This window comes from Rhodamnia argentea, chromosome 6, assembly GCF_020921035.1.
Source record: "Rhodamnia argentea isolate NSW1041297 chromosome 6, ASM2092103v1, whole genome shotgun sequence".
Lineage (NCBI taxonomy): Eukaryota > Viridiplantae > Streptophyta > Magnoliopsida > Myrtales > Myrtaceae > Rhodamnia > Rhodamnia argentea.
This window is the reverse complement of record NC_063155.1, coordinates 12953821-12967434: the sequence shown is the minus strand read 5'-3', so window position 1 is coordinate 12967434 and position 13614 is coordinate 12953821. Positions and strand designations below refer to the sequence as shown.

General features: G+C 41.1%; 1 protein-coding gene and 1 non-coding gene across 2 annotated transcripts; both read right to left on the bottom strand.

Annotated features, from left to right (window-relative positions):
• Positions 1 to 7689: 7689 nt before the first annotated feature.
• Positions 7690 to 9210, bottom strand: LOC115729483. The gene is made up of 3 exons (XR_007198842.1): positions 9118 to 9210; positions 8959 to 9039; positions 7690 to 7942 (listed from the first exon to the last, which is right to left on the bottom strand). It is a non-coding gene; the product is annotated as an uncharacterized LOC115729483 (transcript).
• Positions 9211 to 9754: 544 nt separating this feature from the next.
• LOC125312458 (pentatricopeptide repeat-containing protein At3g49740) lies at positions 9755 to 12426 on the bottom strand. Its single transcript, XM_048281040.1, has one exon. It carries the CDS (start codon positions 12343 to 12345, stop codon positions 10159 to 10161), a length of 2187 nt encoding a protein of 728 aa, XP_048136997.1. The 5' UTR covers positions 12346 to 12426; the 3' UTR covers positions 9755 to 10158.
• Between the last annotated feature and the right edge of the window lie 1188 nt (positions 12427 to 13614).

Sequence of the window (13614 nt, the reverse complement as noted above, 5' to 3'; positions counted from 1 at the left end):
TCTTTTTACGAAATATCCTTTTGTTTAAAAACAACTACTTCCTTTTTCGATTCGGAAAGTCTCTTGAGAGTAGCCTTGTATTCTAAACATAGCTCATCTATTTACGCGAATACTTCAGGAGAGATGTTTGAATGAGTTACCTCAAGGTCATCATCCGAGTCCGCCATTAGATAGACATTTGCATATTCTTCATTACTTTCACATTCGGTGTCGCTCCAAGTCTCTACTTTTAATGCGTTCTTGGATTTCTCATCCTTTCCTTTCTTCTTTAATAGTAGGCAATTGGGTTTGATGTGGCATCTTTTCTTACATTCGTAATGGATGACTTCTTGACTTTCATTTTTTGTCTCGAATGATCTTTTCTAATTGTATCGTCCGAGATCCATTCTGTCTTTGAAGTTCCTAACTTGTTTAGCCATTCTTCCGAATCTTTTGACCATGAGCGCTAGTTCTTCATCATCTTCGTCTTTAGAATCTGGAATGTCAGAATCAACATTAGATTTTAAGGCAATTGACTTCTTACCTCTAGTTGTGGTTTTATCATTGATTCTTCCTTCTTCATAAGATTGAAGAGTTCCAATGAGCTCGTCCATTGACAAAGGAGATATTCTTTGAGTCTCTCGAATGGAAGTTTTAACGTTGTCCCATTCCTTTGTAAGAGCTCGGAGTAGCTCGTTGATTCTCATCGGTCCGTAAACCGGTTGCTTGTGATATGTGAAACCATTCACTATTTCGGTGAACCATTCAAACATTTCTTTCACTATCTCTTCAAGCTTCATTTTGAATGCTTCATATTGTCCGAGTAGAAAATTGACTTTTTTCTCCTTTACTCTCTCTGTTCTTTCATAGGTGACGTAAAACTTATCCCATATTTCTTTCGATGAGGAGCAATCTGCAATACATCTATATTCAGTAGGAGATAATGCACTATAAAATGAATAAATAGCCTTTGCATCAAGAGCATCTCTCTTGGTTATCTCGATTCGAGATAGAACAGCCGTCGGCGTTGTGTTGTCTCCCGCGCTTGTAGTCGCTATCGTTGGTTTTACTCCTCTTTGTACGACATCCCGAATTTGGGGATCCCGGCATCCGAGGAATGTTTTAAATTTGTTTTGCCATTCACTATAATCTTTTTCTTCAAAATATGGTGGCCTGTTGTTGCTTCCACCTTCGATCCAAGAAAGAGAGAAATTGCTAGTCATAAAGATCGTTAGCTCAGAAGTAAAAACACTTCACAAAATATGAGCACCGTGCTCTGATACCAATTTTTGGTGGCTAGTGATTTCACCTAGAGGGGGGTGAATAGGTGATAGAGTGTGATTTTAAGAATTTATTGCCGAATTTAGATTACATAGCGTAAAACAGAGATCTTAGATGATGTAGACAAAGTGTATCGTAACAAGCAAGTAATTCAATTGATGCAAGATATGAAATGTGATCAATGCGCACTGTTCACCAAGATATCTAGAGTGATCAAAGTAAGAGATAAGGAAAACCGCATGAAGGGTTTATAGTGGTACGGCTTTGGTTAAGCGTACGTCCACTTCTTCGGCCGACGACCAATCGGCTGGATTTCACTAGTAAGTTGCTCGGAGGTTACGGATCAATGATCTCCTTTACACGCAGGACTTCATACCTAGCGCTCAACACTCGTTTGTACACCTCCTCACAATTACGATGGATAGATCAAGAAGTGTGTTGAAATGGAGTTCACTCTATCAAAGATTTATGAACACTTTTCCCTCTTAATGCCGATCTATTTTTCCCTTCGTCTTCGAGATGTCTTTTGTACTCTTCCGCCTCCAATCTAGCCGTTGCAAGGCATCTAGAAGAGATCTCTTCAAATCTACCCTTTTGGACGAGATGATTACCAAAAGAAGATCTCTTAGCCGTTGGAAATCGCCAAAGGAAAGTCTTCCCCACTTGGATCAAATCATCCATACAATTATGATGCCGGGTTTTCATAGATGGTTTCTTTCATTTGGAAAGTCTTTGTTTGTCTTCTTGGTTCCGCATCCTTGATTGATCTTTGTCACCAAGAATCTTCAAGAATGATCCAGCTAGATTGTGTCCGTTGATATGCATCAATTAAGTTCAATTTGTATTCCTTTTGAAGTTCCGATTACTGCTCATGAAGTACTTCTCTCAAAGCTTGAGCGTCATTCCAACGTCTGAGTTATCCCCGCTCATCGTATGAGCTTGAACCAGCGTCCGAAACTCTCAGAAACAACATCTAAGCCAAATCCTTTTGCCAGATTCAATCCCGTGCATCCCCGCACCAAAGGATAATCTACAAAATAAAGTAAATCATGGCATTACCTCAAAACACAAGAGTACTTGGATTGTTTTGTCAATTTCAAAACCGTCTAGGGATTTTTCTCAACACCTTTGTCCATCGTTTCGATGGACGACACTTTGCCTCGGTTTGGACAGTCCCGGGCCATATGAGGACCGGAACACACAAAGCACTTGATGGGATCGCCTTCCTTTCTCTTGTTCTTCACGTGGCTTGACTCGGCTCGATCCTTCGTGTAGGTCGTCCGCGGTTTATTCACCATCGATCGTTGCGGCTTGGCTCGGTCCCCCGCACCGATAGCCTTACCACCCTTAGACTTAGAGTCCGACCTATCCACCGAGCTCGACTTGAACTCGAGGATGGATTCAGCCGTAGTCATAGCCGTCGAGAGTGTCGTCGCGTTTTGCCGTTTGAGCTCCATCTTCACCCACGGTTTTAAGCCACCAATGAACTAGTAGTTGGCCTCGGTTTCGAATAGGGATGGTATTTGAAGTTTCAACTCCAAAAACTTCCTCACGTACTCTTGGATTCCAGCCCTTTGCTCCAAGCGTCGAAGCTCTTGCCGGGCTTCCTCCTCTAGATAAGCTGGGAAGAATTGTTTCTAAAACACCACCTAGAACGCTTCCTACGTCGTGATGGGTTCAGCCTCCCCATCGCTGCTCCGGGTATGCCACCAGAGTAGGGCATTACCGGTTAGGTACATGGTCATTGTGCTCTCCCACAAGGCGCCGTTGGATACTCCTTGAGTATCAAAGTACTGGTTTAAGAACCAAAAGAAGTTATCAACTTCCTTAGCCACTCGAGAGCCACTAAACTCCTTTGGCTTGGGCGCATCCACCCGTTGAGTAGCTTGTATGGTCACCATACCATTCGCATAAGCCGCCTCCAACACGACCACCTTGGTCTTCATTTCAGCCACTTCCACGCGCAATGCCTCGATCATGGCCTCTAGGGTACCACGGTTTTCCTTCGTGGTAGTGGTGAGAGTACCGAGCAATTCGCCTCGGAGTTCGGCCACATCATCCTTGAGCTCGAGTAACTCGGCTCGCAGCTCCTACTCACCCGTGGTCTCCCCCTCGGTCCCGGACTCTTCATCACTCTTGTAGGCTCGAATTTCTTCTAAGGCTTGCTCGAGTCCGGTCATGTAGGCTTCCATGTCCCACTTCACCTCCTTGGACGCCCCACGATCTTGTCTTGCCCTCACCGGGGTTGCTCGATGGTTCGCACAGCACGCTCGTCCGCTGATTGCTCGGACTCGTGCACCGAGTTAGCACCTTGATTCCTCATCATGTCACCGAGAATCGAATGGCTCTGATACCAAATGTCACGAGTCGATTTATCTAGCGTTCCCCAATATCATACGGCACTCAAGATCTAATCCCAAGTCAGCCTTCTTCACGATTCAGCTCACACATGCACTCATAGCTCACTCCAAGCAGAGAGGGAATGCAAGGAAAGCTCTTTGTATTACAAATTTTCGGAGTATCCTTTACAAGGGGTTCGGCCCCTATATATATACAAGAGAGAGAGAGAGAGAGAGAGAGAGAGAGAGAGAGAACAAGTCTCCTTGGGTTAATCGGTCAATCACAAAACCTTTTAACAGCCAACCATTGTTTCACTGTTCATGTCGGCCGGTCACTATTCACATCAGCAGTCCATCCAAGTCATCATCCAAGTTAGCAGCCACCTCTACCAGCTCTACCAACTCGAAAGACTTTTAGGGGGAGCTTCAACCACTCGGGTGATAGCTAGAAGTCACGTGGGTCCGTAGGGCCTAGGCAGTCCACATCAGCCCTGTTTGCTAATCTCGGATGGCCGCCTGGTCGATCGCTGGTCGGCCGCCGGTCGATCGCTGGTCGGCCGCCGGTCGATCGCTGGTCGGCCGCTGGTCGAGCGCCGGTCGGCCGCTAGTCTAAGGGTCGTCCACTTGGCCGCTATGCACGATCTGCGGGTCGATCCCCCGATCGTGTAGCACCGATCATGGATCGATCCATTGCTCGCCCGCCACGATCCGTGGGTCAATCCCCCGATCGTGCGACATCGTCATTGGATCGTTCCATGGATCAATCCCTCGATCGCTCGTCTGGTCGCCCAGCACGATCCGCGAATCGGTCACCCCGTTGTTCCGCTCGATCCCTAGGTCGATCACCCGATCGTGCGGGGTCGTTTGTGCGTTGATCCGTTGGCTGTCCCGGATGATCCTCGGATTGATCCACCGGTCGATCTTCCGTCCGCTTGGCTACTCTTACGCTCGATTCCGGTTGACTCACGAACCGATCCATTGGTTGGTTTGGTGAATGTATTGCGATCGATTTTGGATCAAAATTCAACAGTCGTGACATGAGGATGATAGAAATCGAAAAGTAGAAGAGAGAAAAGGTCAACAGTTCAAACAACCGGAAAATTATAAAAATTGTGAGGATGAGCAAGGATGCCAATAATCCAAATTGCATAGCATGACAATTTCCCAACAAGCGGAACATTGCTCAACACATTTAGTATGTAACAATCGCCGCATAACCAACTAAAAATGATATTACTTGACAAGCTTGACGATGGTCGCCGACCTCACGCGGGGGTGGTCGTCGCTCTCCCAGGTCGTCAAAAGAAATAAAAAAAAGGAAATAAATAAAAAGAAAGAAAAACATTCAAAAACATTAACTTTTGTTCAAGTGAGCATCGATCGTATAACGTAGGACGGCCAGCATTCACATCGGTGATTTCCGACGAAAATTCGTTGGATGGATTTAATTGGAAAACGTAAAAGGTTTATAACTCAATTGGAAAAATTAAAAGGTTTAGGACTGGATTGGTAAAACCGCAATAGATTTAATAATTTTTGGATGAGCTTTCCTAAAACAGATTGGGTCGTTACAAAGGATTTGGCTAATCACCATAGCGTAATAGAAGGAAATGGGTCATCCTTTTGAATTATTCCACTTTTGAAGGGATTTGTAACTCATGAAAGGGTAACCGAGAGTATCCGGAGGAATTTGAAGTAAAAACTCACGATCAACTTCACTAAAACAAACCAATTTGGATTGTGTAAATCCTTCTTTCAATGTTCTCGTTTCTCTTGGAGTTAAGGGTGAAACGAGTTCATCTACTAGCAAGTAATCCACATTCGGCAAAATAATTACCAAAAAGGTCTTAAACTTACTGTAATTATGTCAATTCAGTTCTAATTTTTTTTTTGCCGATTCAGTCATAAATATTTTGCAATTGTGCCAATTCGGTCCATCCGACGAATTTTGGCCGATTGACGACATAACATTTTCATTTTTTATATTTTTTATTTTTTTTTTTTCTTCCCCTTCCCTCTTCTTCCTCCGGTGACCAACCGGAGGGATGGCAGCGAGGCCCGACCTCTTCCTTTGGCCGGTTAACAAGTTCCAGCGATCGGCTAGAGGAAGAAGAGGGAAGGGAAAGAAACAAAGGAAACAAAAAGAAAAGAAAATAAAATAAAAAATAAAAAAAATTCAAAAAACTATTAAGATATTATGTCGCTGGCCGGCCAACGTTCACGTCGAGATCAGCCAACCAAAATTCACCGGATGGAGTGAATTGTCAGAATTGCATAATATTTAAAATTGAATCGCAAAAAAAAAAAATTAGTACTGAATTAACACAATTACAATATATTTATGACTTTTTTTGGTAATTTTCCCCACATTCAATTCAATGACTACTCGAGATCAACTTGAATTTCGAGCTCAAGCTTATCAATACTCAGCTCAATAGATTAGCTACCTTAATTTGACTTTCAGTATTCCCACAAAAAGATTCGATGATTTGATACGTTAATTTTAATCGAGTTGAGTTAAACTTGAATATCTCGAGATTTTAATCGAGTCAAACTTGAGTAGAAAAATTAATATTCAATTGAGCTCGAGTTAAGCCCCGACATCTGAGTCGAGTCGAGCTTGAGTTTGGCAATACATGTACTTGATGCGTTCCATTATGTCCCTGTTCAAAATCCCTCGGACCATGAGATAACTTTGCACCGTACGGCACACAGTCCATCAAACATGAATGTCGGTTGGAAACTCGAAATGTAAGTAGTAGTATTCTTCCTGGAATCTCCAATAACATGATCCTTCGCAGAATGTAGAAAGCTAAAAGCAGTTGGACTTCTAGGGAGGCCGTGCTCAAATTCGCCAACATTTTGACTCCATTTATTTTACAAGAAATGAATAATTTAATAAATATTTTCTTAAAAATGATCGTTTTTATTATATATTAAAATAAATAAATGAAGAATATTTTCACGTTCACGAAAATATTAAAATATAAATTATTTTCAATAATAAAAATATTTCTCGTTAACTAATTATTTCAACGAGATATAAAAAATTAGTTTTAAAAAGGAAAGAGGTCAGTGAGTTGTGGTTATTCCTTTAGATTATTTGAATGGATCGATAGTTGTGAAATCGATATAAGAACCGTGAATCAAAATCTCAATTTTGTGCATCAAATCTAATCGTTTGATAATTTAAAATGTACAAACTTAGTATTACTCTTCACAACATAGACATATTTGAATTTAAGAATATCATAAAATGTGAGATTTCCAATAAAATCCATTATTTATGGCAACAATTTCTTGATTCCTAATATATGTTATGAAAACCATACATGGAAAAAAATGTAATTTGTTCCTTGCAAGCATGGTTAGGCTTTTAATTTTCAGTCTTTCATAAAAATGACCATGAGTTGACTTTTTGATCAAGCCGAAGACAATCGAACATGCCAATGATGTAACAGTTAAATGTTTTAGTTAGAAAGTATGAGTGGTTCGGCAAAGGAAGTAGGAAAATCATTACTTCGAAAGATCACCAACTTTTCAATAAGCATGCTTTTCTCAGACAAGAAGTTAGTAATAAGGAGGGATCTTGTGGATGGTGCTTTACATTATGCTAATGAACTTCCTTTAGCACTTGAGGTATTGGGCTCTTTCCTATGTGGTAGAAGAGAATGTGAGTGGCAAAGTGCATTGAATAGACTTGCCAAAAGTCCTCACAAAACCATCAATGATGTTCCTAAGTTATGATGGACAAGAGAACTATGCAAAGGAGATCTTCCTTATGTTTCTTCAAAGGCCGCTTCACAAAGTACGTCGAGAATGTTCTTGATAATTGTGTCTGCGACTCAACTATTGAAGTACAAGTTCTTGATGAGAAATCCTTGACAATTAAAGAGGGAGAGACCCTGAAAGACTTGATTTGGTTGAAGGGCATGAATATTATTAAATAAGAATGTCGTAATGATCCTGAAACACGCAGCAGGCTATGACTTTGTGAGGTTGTTCTTGATGTGGGGCACATGGTAAGATTTGCCGGTATAGACACTGATATTACTCTCCTATTTGCTGATTTTATACATTAATCGCAACGCAAATTCAATAAATACAGGGAACAACGGCAGTAAAAGCCATAGTTTTAGATTTACTCAAACCAGAAGAGATATGCATAGGTGTAATCCTTTCACAAACATTAGAAGATTGAGGGTGCTCATCATGATTAATGTGCACAACCCTTTCCAAGGTTCATCTGTCTTCCTGATGAACTAAGATGGTTTGAATGGCCTTAATATTCTCCTTGGTTTCCTGATCTTTCCTCTGGTCCAAAGAAGTTAGTTGGACTTGATCTGCACAAAAGCAACGTACAATTAGTGAGGGAGCAATTTAAGGTGCGCATTAAATTGAACAGTCTTTATTTCCTTATATTTTTATATTACCCACATGTCTATGTTTATAAATGAATATGACTGAAAATTCGGGATGGAACAATTACTCTCAGGATGCTCGTCAATGTGCTTAAGAAACATCTACATCTATTGTATTGTTCAATTATATTAAAGCATTAACTACAGGATGTCCATCTACTAACATGAACAACATAAGTGAAATATTAAACCCTTTCTTACGTGAATTTTGATGTTGATTTGCACGAAAAAATGTCCAAGGAAAAGGTGTCATCTCAGTTTCAAAAAAGGTCCAATCTCATTTTCGGTAACTTTTGAGTTTCGAAAACTAAACACAAACTTGTTGCTGATATACTTTAACGATCAAGTGATGAATGTGCTTAAGTTATCAAAATAGATGAAGTGTGGATTTAATTTTTATGTCTTTGAAATGACAGAATTTCAAAATGTTATTAAAGTCTCTATAAGATGAGCTGACTAGACTGTTTTCAAACTTGCGTATGGAAAGAGAGAGATTTTTCTTTCTCTTGCTTATTTGCTTGATCATTGAAGTGAGCTCGCTCTAAATGCTTTGGCTGAACCTCCCATTGTCCTCTCTCTAGTCAAAACTTTTACACTAAACAAGATCCCAGTCGAAAGTTTGTCAGCAATGGCATTTGACAGTTACCAACATCTTTGATGTTTTACCAGCACGGACCAATTCTTGCACTAAGGAATACCAGAATTGTCCCTATGTAATTAGTTTGAGAAAACCGTAAGGACAATTTATGTGCCCGTTGACAAATTTAAGCAATTAGTCATTCATCTGAGTTTTCTGGTAACACTTATGAGTAATGATGTGTGAATTTTCTTTTATACAGGTTCCCAGTATATAGACTTACCACTAGTTTTTTATTAAAACATCAGAGCTCATGCTCATTAATACAACTTAAAATAAGCTACCTGGAATGAAAACATACCTCGCCAAACTATCAAGGTCACCAAAATAAGAATAACTCCTCAAGCTGTTACCAAACTATCAAGAAAGGCAGTGCCTGCAACTGCAAGCACAACAAACAAAACCGAGACATGAATTACTTGTTCATCAAAATGCAAAGGAGACAATTCACCTCATTCACCTCCATAGCAGCAGAATTGCAAATTAGTAGGGTGCACAGCAGCAAATGTTGTCGTCTAATCACCGAAAGTATCTTCCGCAATGCAAAAAGCTGCAACTCTAGCAACAGATTATCCGTGTTTCAGGATATTAATAGACAGACTACTTCAGTTCAGAGGAAGTCAGTAAGAAACTTAGCAGCAAGTATATGTTTGCAAAAAACTTAATGATAGAAGAAGCTGGAGTATCTGCTCAGAGGATATATTGCAAATTTGTGAGCGTGTGAATCATTAGTGATTACGCAACCACTCAAACCATTGGCATTCGAAAGCCTACTGTAGAAGAAACAAGCTTCGACTTGGTCTGCTTGCAGGAGCCAAGACAAGAGCAAGAATAAATTGTCATAGACATAATCTCAATCAGCCAAACACACCATTGGAATGAATCAAATATATTCATATGAGAAAGATGGCTTCAGATATTGGACATGAACAGGCACATGAAGTGCCAAACAAATTGGGACAGCGGGCGCCGCTCTGAGGGGAATCATGGAGCTTAAAGCATTTTTTTTATGTAAAATCACTCTCATATGTCCTCATCACCTTCCACATAGTAAAGTATGTCATAAGGTCTTAGCCCACGATGTGAATGCAAATTCAGACATAATCCATCCTCAAATTTAGCTAATTCAAAGAATGTACAGGACATGGGACAAGTCATAACAAAGATTGTTTTATCTGGAACCTACTATGAGTAACATCGGAGTAAAAATTTTGAGAACAATTGTGACAAAAGACGAACCGTTTGAAACAAGTTTTGGGGTAAAATCATGCATATTAGCAAACCCTCTACAGTATCCATGAATGTACACGTTCATGGGCTAGTACGTACAGCTTATACTTCACTCAACAGAGGAGCACCTACTCTATTTACAGGAAGTTCACCATATAATTGCAGGAAATTCCTACCAGACTTTATCCCAGCACAGCTCTCGCTTAACATCCCGTTTCAAGCCTGTAATGTTTCCAATACCAGGATAATGTATATCTACTGTTCAACTGGATTAACATCTGATCCAGCTGCAACCGCGTTGCTTTGTAACCCCATTGCTCTTCAACATCTTCCTCACATTTGCAGCCTCATCCCATTGACCAGCAGATGCATATATATTTGACAAAAGCACATAAACTGATGGATTGTCTGGCTCGTTTTTCAGAATCAACTTGGCAACAACTCTTCCAAACCTTAAATTGTTATGAGATGCACAAGCACTGAACAATGTCCACCATAAGCTGGAATGTGCTTGAAAATGCTGACTGTTTATTACTGTTTCAGCCTCATCTAGATATCCGGCTCGACCAAGAAGGTCAAGCATACATGAGAAATGGTCCTCTTGAGGTGTAAGGCCATATGTATTTACCATAAAGTCAAATATGCGAGTACCATCACTAACCAGACCACAATGGCTGCAAGCAGATAGTAATGCTGTAAAAGTGGCTACATCCGGTTTACACTTGGACTCATTCCGCATTGCCTCAAAACAGTTCACTGCTTCCTTCCCTTTCCCATGCTGAGCAAAAGCAGAAATAAGGGCATTCCATGATACTATGTCTCTCGCGGGCATCTTATTAAACACTCTCAAGCAAGAGTCCAGAACTCCGCATTTTGAATACACTGTGATCAGTCCATTACTCAAAGATGCCTCTGAGAGAAATGCATTTCTGATGATGTAGCAATGAATCTGTCTTGCATGTCCCAAGGAACAGAGGGTACCACAAATGGCCAGAGCAATACTGAGAGTATATGCGTTTGGCATAAGATCATAAATGAACATCTCAGAAAAGAATTGTAAGCCCTGCAGTGGAAAACCATTTGACAGCAAACCAGAAAATAGGGTATTCCATGAGATCAGATTTTTCAAAGATATGTCTTGAAACACTTGGAAGGCATGCATCATCTTCCCATGCTTGGAATATGCCGAAGTTAATGCATTGGAAGCTTGAATATTCAAGAGGAGCCCCTTTTGGTGTAAAAGGGCATGAATCATCTCCACTATTTCTGTCGACTCAGAGCTAGTTAACAAACTTCCGAAAGTAAATTCATCAGGTTCAAAACCAAGCCTTTGCATTTGTAGGTAGGTCAAGATCGCAGATCTACTAAAATTTAATTGAGCATAGCTGGAGATTATGGCATTCCAAGACACAAGATCCTTCTTATCCAATCTATTAAAAACCGTCTTAGCTGCCTCTATGTTGCAACAGCCAGAGTACATGGTAATTGCAGCATTAATAACTGCAGTACAAGATTCAAGACCCCTTTTGATAGCTTGAACATGTAGTTGAGCAGCATCTCTCTCCAACGAACATGAACTCATGAGACTTACAAAGGTGAGCTGAGTAGGTCTAAGCCCAGACCTTTGCATTTCCCTGAACATCAAAAGTGCCTCATAATCTCTACTTATTCCCACAAGACCATCTATCATTGCATTGAAGGTGATTTCATCACGCACTTCAGCATCATCAAAGATTTTGTAACCATCGCCAACACGTTCGCTGTCAAAGTACATTGTAAGCAGGGAATTAATGACTGAGGCCTTAATTAGAAATCCCGTCTTAGTAACTAAACAATGCACCTGCCTCCCAAACTCAAGCAGCTCCAAAGAACACAAGCTCAGAACGCAGGCGAAACTATAATTATCATGCCTAATACCCAGCTCATGCATTTCCCTAAATTTGGCGAAGGCAATTTCCTCATGCCCATTATCTGCACACCCAGTAATAATGGCATTCCAAACTGCCACATCCCTGTGAGGCATTTCATCAAACGCCTCGCAGGCATAGTCAACTTCCCCAAGCTTCGCACAAGCCGACATCACCGTCGTCCATGAGTACACATCTGGGTTCTCAATTTCCCCAAACACCCTCTTCACAGAGCCCATATCTTCCGCTTTCGCGTAGAGCGAAAGGAGGGTGTTGGCAACGTGGGGGTAAGCTTTGAAGCCGGCCCGAATAGCGTGGGCGTGAAGCTGCTCGCCCAACGTGGCGTTGCGAGCATTGGCGCAAGCAGTGATGGCGTTGGAGAGAGTGTAGTGGTCCGGCTTCAAGCGAGGAGTCCCGCGGATTCGGACGAACAGTTGGAGGCATTCTGTGTAGAGGTTGGAGCGAGTTAGCTTCACGAGCGAAGTGTTGAGCCTGTAGAGTTGTTTGGCTGTACTTTCCACTGTACTTGCACTGAAGAGCGGGACTTTCATCAGCTGGTGCAAAACCGAGTACCCCCCGAGCTTGCCAAGGTGAGAATTAATTATTAACTGAGAACGCAGGGAAGGGTAATACAGCCCCGGCTCCCGGGAGTATTCTAGTGGAAATAGTGTTTGGGTTTTGATGCAATGAGGGACAATTATCAAAAGAGTTTCAAATTTATTGCCATTGTGCTAATTTAATTTTAATTTTTTTTTGCCAGTTGAGTTTCGAATATATTGTAATTGTATCAATTCAGTCTATTTGCCTCAAGATTTCCACTATTTCTATGGGTCTAGATTCAATTTACCGATCCTCAAGATAAGCATGAAAAGCATAATTTGAGAAAAGATACATTGTTTCATCTATTACGTGGGATCACAGTGGCAAATTTGATAATCATGAATTTGCTGCCTTTTGTGGTGAACAATCGGTTTAAGCATAACTTCTCTGCATCACATACACCTCAACAAAATGGAGTAATAGAAAGAGAAACTTGTATATTGCAAGATAAGACATGGACATTGCTTAATGCTTATGGAGGGATATACGTCTTCATGTCTTTTGGATTACTTTCACCGCTTGCTATGTAATCGATAGAGCGCATCTTAGATCAATTGTTGAGAAAACTCCCCAAGCTTTACAGCATGTTTTCATATTTTAGGATGCAAATGCTTTGTGATTAAGATTGCTGATGAAATTATTGCTAAATTTGATCCTAATTAAAATAGGTAAATATCAATCCATGTCAAGTTCAATAATACTTCAAAAAGAGACTGAAGAGGAGGAAGAGCAAATTCTACGTACTGATGCAATTTTGCCTTGATAGAGTCAACTCCCGCTCCAAATCAAACTCCGTCCACAGATACAAAAGGAAAAGCTATGCAGGCACCTAAACTTTGACCCAAGGTTTTGACCAAGATTGACTGACAATATTATTTCATTACAAAGAGTACAATTAGGTCATGCTTATCAAGAGCTTTCCAATAGTATCCGATAGTCCATCATGTTTTCCGCCATTGGATAAAGGATTGTGACCTCGAATGAGGGGTCACAGTCCGTCATGTTTTCCGCCATTGGATAAGGGTTTGTGACCTCGAATAAGGGGTCACTACCTCCATGTCGATATTGTCACCTCCATTGGAGGTCGACACACACATTTTTGAGAGAGAGTCGGGGAAGTCAAAGAGAGGGCTGGAGGTCGCAACCCCCACCAATGTCGGTGGCGGTGGTTTAGGGTACCAATGGTGGTCGGGAAGGAAGGGTCGTTGGACTCAAGCTCG